General features: G+C 63.3%; 1 protein-coding gene across 2 annotated transcripts in view; it reads right to left on the bottom strand.

Annotated features, from left to right (window-relative positions):
- The window catches only part of TAFA5 (TAFA chemokine like family member 5), a 196,519-nt gene that overhangs the window by 60,348 nt on the left and 115,953 nt on the right, over positions 1-20,218 (bottom strand). For both annotated transcript variants that reach the window (XM_045465851.1, XM_045465850.1), the window contains exon 2: positions 19,138-19,287. In XM_045465851.1, the coding sequence (XP_045321807.1) occupies positions 19,138-19,287 (150 nt within the window). The remainder of the gene's footprint in view (positions 1-19,137; positions 19,288-20,218) is intronic.

The following is a 20,218-nucleotide window of genomic DNA, read 5'->3' as shown; positions in this document are numbered from 1 at the left end:
CACAGCTGGCGGCAGTGTGAGGAGTCCAGGGTCCCCGAGTCCCCCCCCAGCTGCACGGGGTCCCTGCAAGGCAGGGGCACATCTGGTGGATGAGGGTTCCAAATAGTGGCTGTATCTGAACTACCTGAAGCCATCAGGCCCGAGTTTCCAGGCCCTTCTTCACCATCTCACAAGCACAGACGTTCAGCCTGGGGACCACAGGCAAGAACCCAGGAACCCTTCCTAATTGGCAGTCACTGGGTGCCAGCTTTCCTCCCCGATGCCTGACACCCAGCCTGCTCCCCGAAGGCGGCCTGGCCGGCCGAGCCTGGCATCGTCCCCCATTTGGGGGGGCAGCCCGCTGCAGAAGCAGGACCCCGAGCCACCGCCTGCTCCACAGCCGAGCACCCGTGTAGGGAGAGCAGAGGCAGCGGGCCAGCCTGGCAGGGAAGCCGCAGCAGGGGGAGCAGGGGAGCAGCCATCGGAGAGCAGGCCCCCGAGAAGCAGAGATGAGGGGCAGAGGCACGGGCAGAGACCCAGAGCAGGTCACGGGGGTGCAGTACACGTAAAGCAAGAGGGTCTCTGTGCCACCTGCCCTTTGCACCGTGCTGTCTGTGGCCCTTACAAAGGCCCCGCCTCGGAGCGCTCCCAGGTGTCCAGGTCCCCGCCCCACTGAGAGCTGAGCCACCCACGTGTTCTCTGTTCAGAGTGCCCCCTGGGGGTCCACACCTAGTAAACCCCCTGATGCCTCTGAACCTGAGGTTCGCCAGGAAACCTGCAAACACTCTGGGGCGCCGTGGGGGAGGGCGCACAGGGCGTGGGGGCCAGTGGCTCAGCGACCAGCGGTCACCTGGCACCAGACGCTGTCGCGGGGGCCCGAGACGGCTGCATGAGCCACAGCTGCAAACTGCCCAAGGGAAACGCCTGGAGCCGTGACCGTGCATCCGGCCCGAGCTCCGGGCAGCATTCACGGACGCTGGGCGTCCCCTCCGTTGCCCGTGCGCCTTCAACTCCCGATGGCTCCAACGGAACAGAGTACTCGCAGAAGAGGCAACCACGGTTTTCTTTGGGTTCGAAAAAAATACTCCCAACCTCCTCCTCTCGCTACATGGCTCCCTACTGCCCGCACTACCTGCTGTAAGCGTAGTATTTCATGCTGGTTTTAAAGATCAGGATTACAGCAAAGTCGCTGAGGCTACGGCATCCGCTGCAGGCAGACGCGGGGAAGAACCAGGACGGGAGCTGAGGCCCGGGAGCCGGAGGCTGAAAACCCGGCAGAGAACAAGGCAAGTCGGCAGTCAGGGCGCCGGGGGTGGGGTCTGGGGGCCGGGATCGGTCGGTTCAGTGTCATAACACGTCCCACTCGGCCACATCGCCTCACTCTACCCGCTTCTCGGAAGAGAGGACAGCTCAGAGCGGTTGAGGGGTCGCTCTAAGACGCACAGCCACCCGCTAACCCCCCGCCAGTCTCACGGAACCCCGGGCCACACGCGGCGCACGCTGGGCTCGCCCCGCAGCAGCGGCTGTCGTGTGTGTCCTGGAAAGAGGCGCTCCGACCGCCTAACGGGTGAGACAGGCTCCCGGGGGAGCAGCAGGAGGCGGCGGTCTGCCCTCCGCCTCGCTGCCGGCTGGGGGCGCACACGGCCAGGGCGGAGGTCATTGCCTCCCGTGCCTCTGCAGAACACGAATGTCAAACGTGTGATTTAGGAAGCATGTCCGAGTGGCCGCGTGGTCCTCCCGGGCTCGCCATGTCCTGGAATACAAAAGACCCTCCGGCAGTTACCAATAAATACCTGCGGGCGACGTTTCCCTCCGGCCTCCTCGTTTACGGGTAATGAGCAGTGACAGTTTGACTCAACAAGCTTTAGGAGTTTCATTCAAACAGATAAGTTAGTACCAACTGTCCCAGTCTTTGGAGATGGTGTTTCCCTGCCGTATTTATGACACAGGATATAGTCACCAGAGGCCCGTAAAGCCTGCCCGAGAGAAGCTGCCATTCATCACGGTCCTCAGCACGGAAGCGCGGCCCCGTCCGACACAGGAGGGGCTCCCGGGCCGCCAGGGCCGCGGCAAAATGCCTCCACCCAGCGACTTCCTACGGACGGCACATTTGCGGGGCGGCCGCCCAGGAGCTGCAAAATCTGGTCCGTGCCGCCGGGAGCTTTGACCTTGGGCTCCACTCTGCCCGCCCGCCTCGGCCCCCCGGGCTTCGCGTGGGGTCAGGCCGGAGTGCGAGCTGGCCACAGCTAACGGGACGTGCCTGCTGAGTGCCACCAGACACAGCTCCGGCGCCTTCGGTGGCCCGTCCCCTGAGCATCCCTCCAGCAAGGCCCTTCCCTGACAGCGTTCCTCCCTACACCAAATCGCAGTGGCCTCGTCAGAGGAAAAACGCCCCCGATAAAGGCGCTGTAATAGACACTACACTTATTTACTGCAAAAGCCACAATTAAGGAGGGCCGTCCCACCAAGTGCACGAGCCATTAGTGGCCAATTACAGGATTACGGGCAGCAGGCGCCTGCCCCTGGAGCACGGCCCCGTCACAGAGCGTGGCCAGGGACGCCGAGCTGCCCCCTCCGGGGGACGGGGACCTGGAGCCCGAGGCCTGAGCCCACGCGCCCTGCCGCCCGTGCCGACCTCAGGGCTTCTGTGATTCGCGCGGGTCGGACGGCAGGCTGGGCACGCTGCCAGGCACGAGTGCCCTGAGCACAAGCCAGGGGCCGCGTCTTTCTGTTCCCGGCTAACTGAACAGAGACGCGGGAGGCAGCCAGGCCTCGGGGTCTGCGCCACCTGAGTCCGAGCCGAGCTCTGCAACCTCCCAGGTCTGATGCTGACAAGACCCTTCCTCGGGGTTCCTCTGCAGGGAACCTGCCACACGCAGCCTTGGGGACCCCGGGGGCACAGGCAGTTCAAGGCAGACTCTTCTCCAGGCGGCCTGAGGCCACGGGCAGCGGTGACTCCAGGTCAGGTGAGGGCGGCTCCCTCTCCCCATAGGCGGCAGTTGGCAGGACGGCCTGCCGTCCTTCCAGAACAATGTTCACTTGGGGCATGTGACCGGACTGGGAGCAGGGGCCCGGGGACCTACAGCCTGACTGGGTCTTGGGTTCCGTGTAGACGAGGCCATGTGTGCTGAAGCGTGGGCCCCGCCCTTCCTCGGGGGTTGGGGGGGGGGTTCTGGACAGGGATCACGTCCCGTTCCGAGCACCCGGTCTCCCCCCTCGTCGCGGTTCATCCAAGAAGTCTGACGCCCCGACCTCCCGCCGGCCTCGCTGGGCCCAAAGGGCCCGAGTGAGGGTAGCAGGTGCCGTAAAGGGACACGGAGGGGGAGCACGGCAGTGTGCTCTCTCACCCGGGCACCGCTCACGGCCCTCGGCGGGAGCTCCACGGCCTTGGCGGCCGGAAGCCGATTGCTTCTGTCAGCAGTCAGAATATAAGAGAAATTGAATTAAACGGGCGGCAAGTTATAATGCAGTGTGGGCGTTCTGAGGAGCATCAACATTCAAGCAAAGCCCGCGAGATAAATAAACATCAAGGGGAGAGCGCCAGCTCGGGAGCCGGGTGCGGTATTGATGTGGAAGACGCTTGCTAATATGCGATACCCACGTCAGAGCCAATAAGGCCACAGACACATCAAGATCACAGTACGGCTATTTCAGGAAATGTGATTTCATTACCCGTCTTCAATCCTTCCCCAGCCCGCCTCCTGCCTCGGAGCGACCGTCCCTTCCCTGCAGCACGCACACCCTCATCCGGGCCCAAGACGGAGCAGTGGGCCCGGACCCCAGCGCGCCAGCCTATGGGACAGGGTGCCGGCTCTGGGCTCCTTCCAGGCGCGGGAGCCTCCCCTCCGCCGAGCTGAAACACGGGGACCTGCCCGGGATGCCCCGGGCCAAGGTGGGCAGGAAGCAGGGATCGTGCCTCGCCTGCCCTCTGCGCCCGGACCCCCTGGGGTCCCCGTCTGGGCTTCCCCGACAGGGCTGCCGACGAGGATGGCTACCCCCAGGCGCCTCTGTGGCCGGACTGGACTGCCGTGGGGAGAGGGCGCAAGGCTCCCAGGTCCCATCTTCGGGGCTCAGCCTCGTCCTGGGTGAATGGCAGTCAGGCTGCAGGGTCTCTGGAAACTCTAGGTGCACGGACGTCTGGCACCAGCTCTGGCTGGGCCACGGCACGTGTCCAGACCCCCCCACCAAGGCTGCCTGGAATCAGCAACCCTCCCCCCCATGCCGGCTCCTGCATGGGGGGGCGGGGGTCTGGGAGGGTGGCCTGCCCTCGGGGGGAGCACTCAGGCCAGCTCCTTGCCCCCACCTCCCCGCCTGCCTGGCTCCCTGGTGTCGAGGGGAAGACGTCGGAACCCAGGCAAGAGGCAGGCTTAGTGCAGCCTCCCTGGTGACCTCGAGGACAAAGGGTGCCCGTGGGGCCTGGCCAGGGGGCGGACATAAACCCGGGCCCAGCAACCCTTCATCTGCCACAGGCACCCTCCCCGGGGAACGGCCCCCAGCGTGTTTGTGAAGCCCCCGCCTGCTCGGACCATGGGTCTGGGACAACTGTCCTGTGAGATACTGACATTGGCGGGCCGGTGATTTACGAATGCAGGTGGCAAAACCCAGTCCACACGGCAGGGTCCGAACCCAACGTCCACTGTGGGATTCAGTTAACAATGGTGCGGCCACGTCGGGCCCTCCATACAACCCATGCGAGGTGCTAGCAATCAGGGCCACGGCGTGGGGGGACACTCTCTACTCTCTACTCTGTTTTTCTCTAAACGTAATACTTGTCTAAACATAAAGCACGTCAATCCAAAACAAACAAAAATATCTGATCCAGCCAGACATTATGAATCCAGACTGGGGGCCCGTTTCTCTGCAGGGATAACGGATCAGCACATATCCTCTGTGGGGAGCGGGGCCCCGGGGTTCTCTGCCCGGCTGCCGGACCACACTGGACAGAGAACCCCCGCCTGTCTGTCTACGGGTGCAGCCTGGGAGTCGTGAGCGGGCCGACGGCCCTGGAGGGAGGAGCAGGCTGCACCTCTCCTCTGCCCAGCTGCCCTGCCCTCATGGCGAGGGTCCGGCTGCTGGAGGGGGTGCCAGGAAGGCCGCCCCTCAAGGCAACCAGTGCCCCGCCCCGTGGGAGGGCCGCAGGCAGAGTCAGGGTGTCCTGGGAGCACTCCTTCTGTTCCCCCCAGTAACCTCGCCCAAGAGGTCCGACAAGGTGGGGGAGGGACAGGGAAACAGAAAGCCCGCACTGGGTGTCCGCGGGGGAGGGCGTGAGTGCAGGCAGGACCCTGGTCTCGCTCCAGTGTCAGCGGAGGAGACGGGAAGGGATGACTCATTTCCATTCTGCCTCAAAAACGTGTTTTAGCGCTTTCCGTAAGAGCCAACCGTAGCGAGTGAGAAAGGCCCGAACTTCTGGACACGCGGTGCGGGTCTCTCGGATATCCACGTGCGGAGGAGACGGCGAAATGGGAAACTGATCTCAGACCCAGGCTTGCCAACGGCACAAGCACCACGGCTCCCCCAGGAAGACGGCCACGTCAGAAGCACCGACAGCAGCAGGTGTTGGCAAGGGCACAGGGCGAGCGGGCCTGCAGGCCCAGCCCGGATCCGCATGCCGGCCGCTCCCGGTGGCACGTCCAGGATGAACGAGTGCCTCCGCCTACCGAGAGACGGGCACACGCGCGTCCACGCTGCAGCCGTAACGGTCAACCGTCACAAGGACCTCAACACCGCTGTCTTCCGGTGAACAGACAGATGAACCCGGGTGCCATCACACAACGGAATCCCACAAAAATTCTATGAAAGTACCAGAGGACCGCTGCCCACGTAGACGGGCCTCACAAAGGCAGGCGTATACCGTCCGATTCCGTTTATGCGAATTCCCGGAACAGACAAACGTGCAGTGACAGAGGCCAGGACTCTAGGGACCCGAGGGGGCGGGGCCGGGGCGCCCAGGCTGCCCTACGCGTGTGCGCGAGCCTGCGTGAGGGCCGGATCTCAGTTAAAGTACCTCAGCTCAGGTCTTTAAAAAGAACACGGCCGGGGCGCCTGGGTGGCGCCGTCGGTTGGGCGTCCGACTTCGGCCAGGTCACGATCTCGCGGTCCGTGAGTTCGAGCCCCGCGTCGGGCTCTGGGCTGACGGCTCGGAGCCTGGAGCCTGTTTCCGATTCTGCGTCTCCCTCTGTCCCTCCCCCCCATTCATGCTCTGTCTCTCTCTGTCCCAAAAATAAATAAACGTTGAAAAAAAAAAATTTTTAAAAACTGTCTCTCTCCGGGGGCGCCTGGGTGGCGCAGTCGGTTGAGCGTCCGACTTCAGCCAGGTCACGATCTCGCGGTCCGGGAGTTCGAGCCCCGCGTCGGGCTCTGGGCTGACGGCTCGGAGCCTGGAGCCTGTTTCCGATTCTGCGTCTCCCTCTCTCTCTGCCCCTCCCCCGTTCATGCTCTGTCTCTCTCTGTCCCAAAAATAAATAAACGTTGAAAAAAAAAAAAAGTAAAGTACAGGGGCGCCTGGGTGGCGCAGCCTGTTAAGCGTCCGACTTCAGCCAGGTCACGATCTCGCGGTCCGGGAGTTCGAGCCCCGCGTCGGGCTCTGGGCTGACGGCTCGGAGCCTGGAGCCTGTTTCCGATTCTGCGTCTCCCTCTCTCTCTGCCCTTCCCCCGTTCATGCTCTGTCTCTCTCTGTCCCAAAAATAAATATAAAAAAAATTTTTTTTAATTCAAAAAACAAAACGTGGGGCGCCTGGGTGGCGCAGTCGGTTGGGCGTCCGACTTCGGCCAGGTCACGATCTCGCGGTCCGGGAGTTCGAGCCCCGCGTCGGGCTCTGGGCTGATGGCTCAGAGCCTGGAGCCTGTTTCCGATTCTGTGTCTCCCTCTCTCTCTGCCCCTCCCCCGTTCATGCTCTGTCTCTCTCTGTCCCAAAAATAAATATAAAAAAAAATTTTTTTAATTCAAAAAACAAAACGTGGGGCGCCTGGGTGGCGCAGTCGGTTAAGCGTCCGACTTCAGCCAGGTCACGATCTCGCGGTCCGGGAGTTCGAGCCCCGCGTCGGGCTCTGGGCTGATGGCTCAGAGCCTGGAGCCTGTTTCCGATTCCGTGTCTCCCTCTCTCTCTGCCCCTCCCCCGTTCATGCTCTGTCTCTCTCTGTCCCAAAAATAAATAAACGTTGAAAAACAAAAAAAAAATAAAAAGAACACGGAAGCCTGGGGTGGGGGGCGGGGCTCAGTAGGTCAAGCGTCCCACTCCTGGTTTCGGCTCAGGTCACGATCTCAGGGTTCACGAGTTCGAGCCCCATGTTGGGCTCTGGGCCCACAGCACGGGGCCTGCTTGGGATTCTCTCTCCTTCTCTCTCTACTGCTCCCCTGCTCTCACTCTCCCTCTCAAAATCCTCCCAAAATAATAAATGAACTACAAAAAAAAAAAAAAAAAAAAAAAAGAAAGAGAAAGCCTTCACAGAGAACCAACACGTGTTCTGCCCCTCTCAGTCCTCCGCAGGGTCGTGCACTCCCTCCTGAGCGTGTCCACACGGGTCTGTGAGTGTGTGTGACGTGCAGATGTGGATTCACAGGGTCACCGAGGTCCCCGGTGCTGGAGGGAAGGCCCCCTCATGAGACGCGGCTGCGCGTGCGTCGTCGTGGGGCTACAGCATTTCCTGGGCGTATTCCGCCCCCGGAGGCAGCAGAGGGGCCACGCGTCTGTGGGTCACAGGCCTGCAGTGCGGGCTCGCCGCGGCCAGGAGGTGGAGCCCGCATCGCTAAACCGCCCGGTGCTGGCTTCTGTATTCCTTCCCACGGTCCTGTCCCATCAGGATCCCTGGAGCCCGTGAGAGAGGGTGCAGGGTGCGAAGGTGACCAGTGCAGGTCACTTGGGCAGCGAGGCCCAGGGGTTACGAATCCCTGCCACGGCGCCCTCAGCCTGCAGCCCCCGCCTGGCCTTCAGGAGCAGCACCCCGTTCACGGGTTTATGGACGTGGACGTGGAACGTGGATGCCGCAGCCCTCCCGACAATACAATCTTCCTTCAACCCACCGGCTCGACCAGGGGCCAAGGACTCTTCGAATGACAAAAGTAAGAGCCAGGCAGAACACCACTGAGGCACAGGCAGGGACCCCCTGGCTGATTCTGAGTGCCACCCTCAGCCCGCAGCCCTGAGTCCTGCCAGCCTCCCGCCCTTGGCTGCTCGGGCTCTGGCCACGAGCTCGGCCGGGTTCCCGCTCTCCCGTCAGTCAGGTGTCGCTCCTGCGCGAGCCGAGGCCGCCGGGACCCTGCCAGGCATCCTGAATAATTAACGGAGCCCTTGATCGGCCTCTCAGCTCCTTCCTTCCACCGCCCCAGCCACCAAGGACAGGGAAGGAAAGGCACTGACATCTCCACGCTGCGTCGGGCTCAGCAGCGGTCACGTCCTGGAGCACACGGCCACAGTGGCACACAGCTGTGCCCCTCCCTGCCGGCCTGCTCACCTCCACACCCAGCCAGGTGCATCGTCCGGGGAGGGGCAGAGCGCCACAGACAACCTGTCCGTGTCCCCTGTGCAGCCCGTAGCCCCCGGTGGGGCGCAGGTTCGTCCTGCACAGCTTCCCGTGCCCCCACCTGGGCCTCCCACACCAGCTGTCCCCCGTCACCACCATCACCAGGCGGATCTCTCCCAGCATCCGCTCCTGCGGCTCGAAACTTACTGTCTGGGGGCAGGGAGGGATTTCTTCCAGAAGGCCGTCAGCCAGCACTCCGCTCCCAGCACGCGGGAACCAGTCCCTGCCCTGCAAGCCTTTGTTGTCTGATCACAGACACCTGCCCTCCTCCCTCCACCTCGCAGCCTCCCTGGAAGGGGGCACCAGGCCTGGGGAGCACGGAGACGGGAGATGCGTCCAGGGGGCCTGGATGGGACCAGGGGCTGCCGCTCCCCCACAGGCATGCTCCCATCACCCCGATATCCCGTGATCAAAGCATCTCCCGAGATCAAAATAAAATTGTCTCATCTAAAATTTCCCTGGCTTTGATTTGTTTCTCATCACGCAGTTTAATTGAGTTGGAAATCTCCAGTAACATCAAAGACAGCGGGAAGGCTCCGTGCTCATCAAAGGAGGTCCCGCCCTGGGGGGGGGGGGGCGGTGCAGGTGCCGGCTGGGTGGTCCCGGGGCCCCCTGCCTTCAGCAAAGCCCCTGCCACACGTCCAGGGGAGGACACAGCCCCACACCAGGGTAGGGCGGTCACAGGGAGGGGAGAATGAGGGCAACGGGCACCAGTGCCCCACCCAGCTTGGTGCCTCGACCCGCAGGGGCCCCCACCCCACCCCTGGCCTCTGCCCAGGCCCCACAATGTGACTGAGTCTGTCTGCTCTCCTAAGCTGGCCTCCCCAAGAAGGGGCCCTGGGCGCACGGACAGGCACTGCACCCACAGTGGCCAGCCTCCCTGTGCCCGTCTCTCTCGGGCTCAGCCTGGAAGTGGCCGGGTGGCCAGTACGGCTGTGTGCACTCCTCCCCCTCCACAAGGTCACCCTGTAGACCAGGATGGCGGGGGGGGGGGGGGCACGGTCGCTGGTGTATGCCTCTCCACTGGCCCACAGCCCAGAGAGGGACCGAGGCCAAGGGCAGCACCAGCCACAATGCTGAGCACTGGGGCGTGCCCGTGCGTGGCGTGAGTGCTTCGGGGGTGGTGCAGGAGACAAGGGCGGCCGCCTGCATCCCTCCTCTGCAGCTGCCACAACCAGGAAGACTGGGGGACCCTCAGGCCTGGCCCACAGCTGCACCTGCTCGTGAGCACCACGGTCCCATCATGGGCGCAAGGGTCACCTCCTCCAGGAAGCCTTCCCTGGATGCCGCAGCCTGAATCTGCACTCTTGTTTCATGCTCCTCCCGTCCCCCATGCAGATCAGCTGGGGACCCTCGCGCCCTCCTTCCTGGAGGCAACACGGCCTCGGCAACGTCAGGAGGGAGCTGCCTGCGTCAGCCTGGGTGGAGCCCAGGGAGACCGGATCTCACTGTCCTGCAACAGGGAGCATCTGCGACGTCCCTGAGCTGAAAGTGGGACAGGGTGGAGTGTCTGGTGATCCGTGCGGACCCCCTGCATCGTTCCCCGGGGCTCCCACCGCACGCCGGGGCCCGTCAGCTCCCGGTTTCCTGGAGAGAATTTCCTCCAAGAGGGTTCAAAGACATTTCTCCTTACACATGCTGACTATTCTCAAATGCTGATTAAAATGTATAAGATGAGGGAAGCGACATTATTAACACAGCCCTGTTTTATAGCTTTCGGGGCAGGAGTCTGGCACTTGCTACGTCTATTTTTGACTATTTGGGTTTTTTTCTTTTTTTTGAAGTTATTGTAAATGGAATTGTCTTCCTAAGATCATTTTCACGTTGTTCACCACCACTGCAGAGACATTCAATTTTTGTATATTGATCTTACATCCTGCAACCTGGCTGAAACCTTTATGAGTTCCAAGCATGCGTGGAGATTCCTTAAGATTTTATTTACAAAAGATCACATCGCCTGTGAACTGATGGCCTTATTTCTTTCCCCTGCCCACCTTCCCGGGCGACAGCCTCCAGGACAATGCTGAAGAGAAGTGACAAGAGCAGACGCCCTGGTCTTGTCCTTGAAATCGGGGCAAAAGCGTCCGTTCTGCCTCCTCCGAGGATGCCGTCTGTCCACGTTTCCTAGATGCTCTTTGTCTCGTTGAAAACCTCTCTTTGTCCTAGTTTGTTGAACGTTGTTACCGCGATATGGCGTCAGATTGTGCGAACGCCTTTGTTGCCACCGTGGGGACGATCGTAGGATTTATGTTCTCGATTCTGTTCCTACGGCATTCTACGCTCATGGGCTCCCGGAACCGGACTCACACCCACCCGTGACGTGAGTCCCACCTGGTCACGGCGTGTGACCCTCTCAGGGTGCCCCTGGGGGCAGCCGGCTAGTCCCCTGCTGGGGATTTCTGCGTCTACACTCGGAAGGTCTGTGTTTTCTTTCCCATGTCTTTGCCCGATGCTTCCGGTGTGAGGGTCACACCAATTAGAAGGGTCTCTTCTCTGATATATTTTTTATGTTTGATTATTTATTTTGAGAGAGAGAGAGAGAGAGAATGTGAATGGATGAGGGACAGAAAGAGAGAAGGAGAGAAAGAGAGAGAGAGAGAGAATATCCCCACTGTCAGCACAGAGCACAATGACGGCTCGAACACGTGAACTGTGAGATCGTGGCCTGAGCTGAAATCAAGAGTCGGACGCTCAAGCGACTGAGCCCCCAGGCGCCCCGTTTTCCTTGTTTTTTCTATTCCAATCCTATGTTACTTTCTTCCTTCTACTTAAGTTTAGCTGCCTCTTCTTTTTTTCTGTCTCAAAATGGGTACCTTTGTTTTTAACATAATTTACTCACAGGTATACTCACAGGACTCAATTTTTAATATCGGCTGACGCTAACAGTCAGCTCACGAAACCCCCGGACACGGAACATGGCTCTCCCAAGCTGTCCTGAGTCTGCTCCTGCACCCCGCAGGGGGTGGGTCTCCCAAGCAGTGCCACCAAGGAGAGAGGACGTCACCGCAGGGCGCAGGAAGCCGGGCCGGGCTGCGTCTCTGCCCGAGCTCGCAGACTCTAGGTGACCTGCCAGAGGCCACCCGGCTGCGCAAAGTACACACACGCGTTTCTAAATACACGTAAATACTTCCGCCCGTTTTTCTAAGTATTGAAGCACATAAAAGCTTTTCCCCAAAAGGACGGAGGCCAGCTGTCCCCTCTGTATCCCGTCTGCCCCTTCAGAGGCTGTTTCCTCTCAGTGAGCAGGGTTGGAGGGTCCGGACAGCGCTGGACGTGGACGTGGACGTGGGCCGGCCTCGCACCCACTCGTGCCTGCCGCCAGGGGCCCCCAGGCACCTAGGGCACCACCGGGCAGGTGGGTGTGGCCACCTCCCCGGACACAGTGGTCGGCTCCCCCGGAAAGCCTTCCGGAACTTTTGCTGCTGCCTCTGCCCGGCTCAGCCCTGCGCCTATGGCCCCAAGGGGTTTGTGCTGCCCTGTGCGGCCCCCCCATCTCACGCTTCTGTCTCTACCCCCACCCCCACCCCCAGCGCTCCCGGGCGGCTGCAGGGACACACGGTGAGGCCGGCTGGCCCGGCATCTCCGTCCGCCCCCGAGGCTTCACGGCCCGGTGCCGGAGCATCTGAACGCTGCTCCCCGCTCCCTCCACACCAGGCTGTCAGCAGGTTCAACTCAAGTCCCGTCCTGCTCAGAGACTGCAGCCACCTAGAAAAAACACCGAATTCTGCTGCGAGGCACAAGGACGGGAGAGATTGGGCCGTGGGGGCCTGCGCAGCAGGAAGGCAGACAGACCCGGACCCTCTGGGCAGCCAAGCCAGGGCCACAGCAAGGGGCCACAGCCAGGGTCACACCAGGGGGCCACAGCCAGGGTCACAGCCAGGGTCACGGCCAGGGCTACGGCAAGGGGGCACAGCCAGGACCACAGCAGGGGGTCACAGCAGGGGGGTCGCATCCAGGGCCACAGCAGGGGTCACGGCAGAGGCCACAGCCAGGATCACAACAGGGGGCCACACCCAGGGCCACAGCAGGGGGTCACAGCCAGGGTCACAGCAGGGGGTCACGGCAGGGGCCACAGCAGAGGCCACAGCCAGGGTCACGGTTGGGGGCCACAGTCAGGGTCACAGCTGGGGCCACAGCAGGGGGCCACTCTCTCCCTCACTCAGACCCGTGTGTGGCTGGGGCTCCAGGGGAGTCTGGGCTGAGATAAGAGCCCCCGACGGTGACAGGCCGATGCTCTGATCTCTCTGCATAAACATGAAACGGCCACGTGGCCGGCCACCGTGTGGTCGTCCACGATCAAAGGCAGTTAAGTTAGATATCCCAGCGAGAAGGTGCCGGAGAAGGATGGTTTTCTCCCTTCGGATGAAAGTGAACTCACGAAGCGACAGGCCGGCCGGAAGAGGCTATTACAGCCCGTGGGTGCAGCCAGCCGGGGCTGGGCCCCAAGCTCCTTCCTGACCCCGGATCCCTCCAGAGCTCCCCTCCAGGCCCGGGCCCGCAGCACAGCCTCACGCACCCCTCCCTGGCAGGGCTGCTGGGCGCACAGACCTGGTGCCGCTCACGGTCCCTGCCGGGCTTTCTGCACGCACACCCCGCCCTCCTCCCCAGAGAAATCACGGCTCGGTGATTTCTCATCAGAGGGCACCTCAGAGTCCCCCTGGTCCTGGACAAGCAGCTGGAATGGGGGTGGCCTCAGGAGGGCGGGCGGTGGCATCTGGAGAGTTTCCAGGACTCCGTAACACATCACCCCCTCCCCAGAGCTTGTCCAGCAGCAAGAAGGCTGGACTCCAGCGACAGCAGAATGGCGGGGGACCGAGTGTTGTTACAACGGCCCCGTCGTCATCGGAACGCGTGGTCAGGCTGCAGGCGCACCGGCCACACTCTGTCCTCTCCCCCGCCCACCACACCGGCCCCTGGGGTGCCCCGCACTCTGCAGAGCTGGGGCCCCAGGCCCAGGCTCCCAGGGGCTGGCCTGTCCCGGCCGCAGCCTCAAGAAGCTTCCAGAAAGCCGGGAACTTCCTGAGCTAGAACAGAGATGAGAACACAGACGTGTAGGCAGCACACGTCCGCTGAGGGGCCGCACGCGCCCTGCGTGTCTCAGGAGCACACGGGAAGGTGCCTCAGGGCCTGCCCGGGCCACAAGGCACACCCGCTTACTTCCGGGGACAGGACACTATGACGGTCCCCACCCCACGCAGGACCGAAGACGGGGGCGTAACCCCCATCCCCCGTCCTCCCCTGGACCCCACCCCCCACCCCCTCCTGAGAACCGCCAGCCGGGGTGGCTCCCCCACCCTCTGGGCCACCCCACCCCCCTCCTCCAGCACCCAAATGGCCTCAGGGTGCTTCCCCTTTGCTTCTGCTTCTGGGCACCGGGCCTCCCTCCCACTACACGGAGCAGGCACGTGCCGATTGAGCTGCGGCCGCAGGGCCTCGGGCCTGACACCCGCCGTCCTCGCCCAGCGGCGTCCGTGGAGTCGAGCAAACACAGACTTCTACCCGAGTGCCTCCTGGAGGCGTGTTTCTGCAGTTACTCACTTTCACTGCGTCCTACGTCCCAAATACCGGCCCTTCCCCACCAAGCGTCTACACCAGCCTCTCCTGGCCGCCCGTCCTTCGCCAGTCGGAACCCCCACCCGGCGGGGCTGCGGGACCGCCCACGTCCTACCCCTGGTCCCCGCCACGAAAGCGGACTGGCCAGCGCCGGCTCCTGCCGCACGCGAGGCCCCGCGCCCCTTCCGGCCGCCTTCCTCCTCACTCCTGTGTTGCCAGGAGCTCCCCCGCCCCGTGATTCACCCACTGGGAGCACGGCATCCGCAACTTCGAGGGTATTCGCAGAGCTGCGCCCCCACCCAGTCCGTTTTGGAACACTTTCACGGCCTGAGAAGAACCCTGAGAGGCCGATCACCACCCCCCCCCGCTCTGGAGACTTGCCCGCCCGGACACTCGTGGACACGGACTCACACAGTCCCCGTCCTCCGCGCCCGGCATCTCTCACTCACGGCTCATGCGATTTGTGGGGCGTCCCTCCTTTTCACGGGTCGGTAACGTTCCGTTCCGTGGACGTACCGCACCATTCACCCCCTGGTGGACCCGTGGGTCGTTTCCGCTCTTTGTCCGCCCTCGTGAACACGCGTGTGCGTGTGTGCGTGGACGCGTGCTCTCACTTCCCCTCGGCCCACACCCAGGACTCCGCTGGGGGTGGAGCCACGGCTCCTAAGACAGCGCTACGTTGAGCCAGACCAGCTCCCGAGGCAGCCACACCTGCACGCCCGCAGCCGCGTGGGGGGCTCTGACCGTCCACATCCTCGCCAACACACGTGACGGTCCGACTCCGCGGAGCTCCCACACGGCCCCCCGTGTGCCTCTTCCTGGCGACTGAGGACCGAGCATCTTTCCACGCGTTCCCTGGCCGTTTGCACAAACACCTTCTTTGAAAATACACCTGTTCAAACCCTCTGCCGCCTTCTCAACTGGGCTGTTCGTCTTTTCATCATCTAGTCGTAGGAGTTCTTTGTATGTTCTGCAGACAAGTCCGTGATCGTTATTTGCAAATATTTGCTCCCACTTGGTGGACTGTCTTTTCACTTCCTCGACCGTGTCCTCGGAGGCACCAGAGTTTTGGTGAAGTCGCGTTTACCTTCTCTTCTCTTTTCTCTTTTTGCTCGTGCCTCTGGTGTCAGATCTAAGAACCCTTTGCCAAATCCAGATCGCGAAGGTTCACCCCCATCTTCTTGTAAGCCGTCTACGGGTTCAGCCTCTGATCTGGGTCACGTTAACTTCTGTACACGGCGGGTCCCGCTCCACGGCCGTGCACGCGGCTTCCAGGGGTCACGGCACCACGTGTTGAGAAGACGACGCTTTCCCCGCCGAATGGTCTGGAAACGCTTGTCAACGGCCAGCTGACAGAATACGGGAGGCTTCGTTCCTGGACCTTCACCTCCTCCCGGACGGAGGACCCCGTCCTCATCCGGAACCTCAGCAGCCGTCCGCAAGCAAACGCGCCCAGATGCCTGTCCCTGCTCTGTGCTTCCTCGGCGGAGGCCCTCAAGGCCGCGTCCGGGACCCGGGGATCACCTGCTGCTGGACACAGTGTAAAGGGGGAGGGGCGGTGGTTCCCTAAGTTGGGTGGAGCAGATAGCAGCTTAGGAAGCCGTTTGCACGCCGCATCTCACGTGCAGAGCCTGCCGATGTCCAGTCTGTGGATGAAGGCGGGGGCCCAGCCCACCGGCGCCCGACGGTGAGGGCACAGGAAATCGCAGACCAGACGTCTCCACTCCGTACCTGGGGCTTCTGGCGTCCCAGGCTCCCATGGACAGGAGAGCGTGTTACAAGTTCCGAACTTCACGTGCAGGCACATGACGTGGTGCATTCCCTGCTCGGGAGTGAAGGGCCAGGTCACCTGGAAGGCAGGTGGGCCCCCAGCGGGTGCCACCGGTGAACCGCGTCACCACCAGGGTCACCCCCAGGGCCCCGGGAGAGCCCGGCCGACCATGCGCTGAAGGCAGCCGTGACTCCTCAAAGCCTCTCCAGACATCCCGACAGCCCAGGTCACCCTCCTCCTCCTCCGGCGGGCCCCGGGCCTCACAACAGACGCTGGCCTGCCTCCTCCCCCAGACGCCCAGGGGCCCCTCTCCTTCTGCCCCCCCGGCTGCGGGCAGGGCTGCTTTAGAAACAGCCCTCTCTGCTCCGACCTCCTGCACCCGGCCCCGGCATCACCTGCTTTCTTTACTTCGATTCCTTTCCAAAGCGTTTCTGGAGAAGTCAGCTGAGGGGTGGCAGGGCCTCCACTTACAAAGCAAGACCCTGCCTCAGTGGGAAGGACGCGGTCCTCACGGCAGCCCTGCGGAGGCACCCGGCCCGCACGTGTCCAATGAGGGGCACAGGGGAGCTCGTGGCTTCCCAGAGCCGCGGCCGCGGCATCCACGACCAGGGGCGGCCCCCGAGGTGAGCCGCATCCCCTGTATTTGTGCGGGAGAACGTGCACCTGCAGACACGGCCAGGAGTCGCCCCTCCTGCCACAAGCACCCTCCTTTCAGGAAGAAACGCTTCCCTGGCGAGCTCCTCTTCATCCCTCAATACCCTACTCAAATGCCCCCTTGTGGAAGTAACTTTGCCAAGGTCCCGGACACGAAGGGACGGCTGTGCTCTGAGGTCCCGCAGCCCCTGCCCCACAGTCTGGACCCCAGCCCCACAGCACTATATGTTCTAGGTATTAAGTATCTTAAGCGTCAATCACTCAAGAGCACACCCCGTATCTGAACGTACGAGAGCGTGAATGAATGAACGAACGAATGAATGAACAGGTGGACAGACGCGGGGGTGCTCCAGGGCTTCAGGCTCCCTGCCGAGCACACAGCAGGCTCAGCACAGACCACCCCACTGACCCTGCTCATGCCAGATCCCACCCACCGAGAAGGCTCAAGGTTTCTCTGCAGCAGCCACAAGGCACACGTGAGGAAACTTATTATGCACCCAGAGCAGGGAAATAGAAGAGCAAAAATTAAATTCGACGGCAGCAGAGAAAATGCCCACTGTGCAGAACCAGAACGCCAACGAATTTGTCCGTCCTCCCCTGGAAGCGGCCAGGTTTTAGTTCGGGTCTCTGGGACACGGCCCCTGAGGCGCGGGAAGGCTCGCGGGAGAGGGGAGAGAACGTGGTTTCAGATGAGCAGACCCGGATTCGATTAGGAAACACTTCGGACCCCAACTCTCCCTGCAGGCTCGTGGGGCTAGCGAGGAGGGGGCCCCGCGCCCCGCGCCCCTTGCCCCGCGCCCCACGCCCGTCCCTGGGAAGGATCGATGAGCGTCAGCAAGAAGGTGTGCGTCACTGGGAGTCTGATCCGGTTTCAGGAGCCGGGGGCAGAGGGGGAGGGGTTGCTAGGGTACAAATGCAGCTCCCTGGGAGTCAGGGAGGCCGCCCCGGCCCAAATTCACCGAGCACCTGAGCTGGGCTGCACCGAGTTCCAGAACGGACACTGCCGCCCCCAGGGGGCAGGTATCGCCCTGCTCGCTCAGTTACACGCCTTTTATGGGACGCGCACCGACAGCAGACGACGGTTCTTAAAAACAAACCCGGCTCCCGCGACGAGCCCCTCTGAGCACCAGGTCCTCGAGATGCCCCCACTTGCCTCCAGCCCCCCACGGGCAGGGTCAGCCCCTCTGCCACCTTCTCCAAAGTGCCCCCCGCGTTCCCAAGGAGCCCCTCAGGGCTGGCGGCACGTGGCCACGGGGGCCAGAGACAGTCAAATGGGCCCTGGGGTGGGGTCAGCCGGGAGCCCCGCCGGGCCTCCAGGGACCTCGTACCGCGGGCCCCCCGGGCCAGGCCCAAGCAGCTCGCTCAGCCCCAAAGGGGGACCAGGCGTGGGTGGGCCGGGCTTGCAGCTCCCGAGCCAACTCACCGCCCCACCACGCCCCAGACAGGCCGGGGACAGGCTCACCGGTGACACCAGGGGCAGAGGTCCCCACCTGGTCAGTCTCTATCCCCTAAAGTGGCCTCATGGCTCTGCTGACCCCTTCCTGGTGCCTTGTGGCTCCAGGAACCCCCTGGGGCCGCTGGCCCATCCAAAAGCCCACCCCTGGGGATGCTAACATCCCTACTCCCGAGGGCCCAACCCCCTGCCAGTGAACTTCCGAGCTCAGGTGTTCCAACTGCTCCAGGTGTCCCGGCCCCAGGCTCCCACGGCCATCCTTCCTCAGGTGACCATCCCGAGCACCGAGGGCAGTGGGGATGGTCATTACCGCAGTATCCTGGTTGGGCAGGAAGCGGGCTCCCACACAGAAGCCGCTGATCCGAACCGGGGAGGAGGTGCCCAGAGCCCCGTGCAGAGGCTGTCGGGGAAGGAAGGGCACGGCTGAGCCCTGGGACCCCACCACCTTGTCAGGCTGTGACCACATCTCCTGCAGCCCCCCCAGAGCACCCTGCATGGGGTCCCCCCACCCCAAGCAGCTCCGACACACGAGGCCGCCATTGGCCTGGCCACAGGAGCACCCCCTAGGCCGCCTGCTCCGGTCACGGGGCTCCGGCCCGGCCCCGATGCTCTCCTGCCCGTGGATGCCGGGTCTCACCGGGCCTACCAGGGTGACGGGCATTGCAAGGGCTCCCCTCTGCTTCTAAGAGTATTTGCGATTCTGTTTCAAAGACCATCCCCGAAGGTACCGCCTCACACAAGGTGCCTGGGCCCTCGTCCCGCGAGGATGTTAATGTGGCACATCTCAGAGGCCGGACAGCCCGCTGGCCGTGGGGAGGCCTCACTACCTCCCCACTCTCGGAGCCCGAGGGGGATGGGGTCCTGACGCAGGTCACCGAGCGAGTGGCCTCCCCCAGAAACCACATGTGAGGGATATAACGGCGTCCAGGGCTGTCGGCCTGCACCCCCTCCACCCGCAGCGACACTGAGGGGCCACGATCCCCGCCTGGGCCCGTGACTCCCTGCCCCCCGCAGCACCCCAAACTCGACACACGCAGAGACACCAACACCGTCCGGGAGCCGAGCGCCCCATCAGGGCCGTCCTGCCTGAGGCCAGGCCCAGACAGCCGGCGGCCTCCACAGGCGTTCCCGGTGGTGGGGGCCGGGCTGTGTCCGCTGGACCCCAGCCGCCCGGGCCTTCGAAGGGGTCGCGACCGAGGGCTCTTACCGTCCACGCAGGCGGGCCGGGCTCTCGTGGTGCCCGCGATCTGCCCCTTTCTGCAGGCACAGCGAGCCGTCTGCCGGGCGATCGTCCTCCTGGGCTGGCTGCTGTCGCGGTCCAGGGTCACGATCTCACAGGTGCCGGCGGCCAGCTGACCTGCAAGAGAGGCACGGGCGTGGGCTGAGCGGCCGAGGCGGGGGGCCGAGCGTCCCAGCCCTCCCGCCCGCGGAGGGGCCCCGGCGGCCGCGGGAGGCAGGCTGCCCGCCCGGAGCGCCCGTCTCAAACTCGCGAAAGGACGCCGTCAGAAACACGCCGTATGGGGCCGGCGCCGGGTCAGCCCAGCCGCCTCTGCCTCTGCACGCGACGCTCGAGGCCCTGCCCGGGCAGACAGGAAATTAACTGTGGCCCCGTCCGTCACGCCGGAGATGAAGGGGCCGAGCCTCGCTGTCGGGCCTCTGATGGACGCAGCCAGACCGCCCAGAGCACAGAGATCCGAGCCCACGCCGGCCCCTGGGTCTCCGCCGGCCAAGACGCACTCCTAGCTGTGTTAACGGCTGCGCACCCGCCACATCGCAGGGGAGCCTCCCCCCCGTCAGCACGGGGCTGAGAGCAGGCACGCGGCACAAGGACGCAGTCAGGTGCACGCACAGACACACACACGCCCGCACACGCCCGGAAGGTGGGCACGGAACGCACCTCACACGGGTTCACGCGAGCCGGACTCAGGTGTGAAGGTGCCAAGGCCAGGAGCCACGCGGGCGGGTACGGGGAGACGCCCACACAGCACACGTGTGACCCATCGACGCCCACCCAGGTACACAGACGGCGCTCATACGTTGCACACGTGTCCCGTGCAGACACTCACACACAGGTACACACAGTTACCCGGATGCGCCCCTCACTCCTGCCTTCCCACGTGGACACTGCCCTGATCCCTAAATACTGGCCACCCCAGGGCATGGGGCTGTCCTTGGTCCACCCCTGGGCCAGCAGTGTCCAGAGAAGGGACAGGTTTCCTTCGAAGGCGACGACAAGTTGGGGTGGCTTCCTCCTCCCCTGTGGTCCCCGAGTCACGGAAAGGGTGCCC

This window comes from Leopardus geoffroyi, chromosome B4 (assembly GCF_018350155.1).
Source record: "Leopardus geoffroyi isolate Oge1 chromosome B4, O.geoffroyi_Oge1_pat1.0, whole genome shotgun sequence".
Lineage (NCBI taxonomy): Eukaryota > Metazoa > Chordata > Mammalia > Carnivora > Felidae > Leopardus > Leopardus geoffroyi.
The sequence above is the reverse complement of the archived record's forward strand: the minus strand, read 5'-3'. Positions and strand labels throughout refer to the sequence as shown.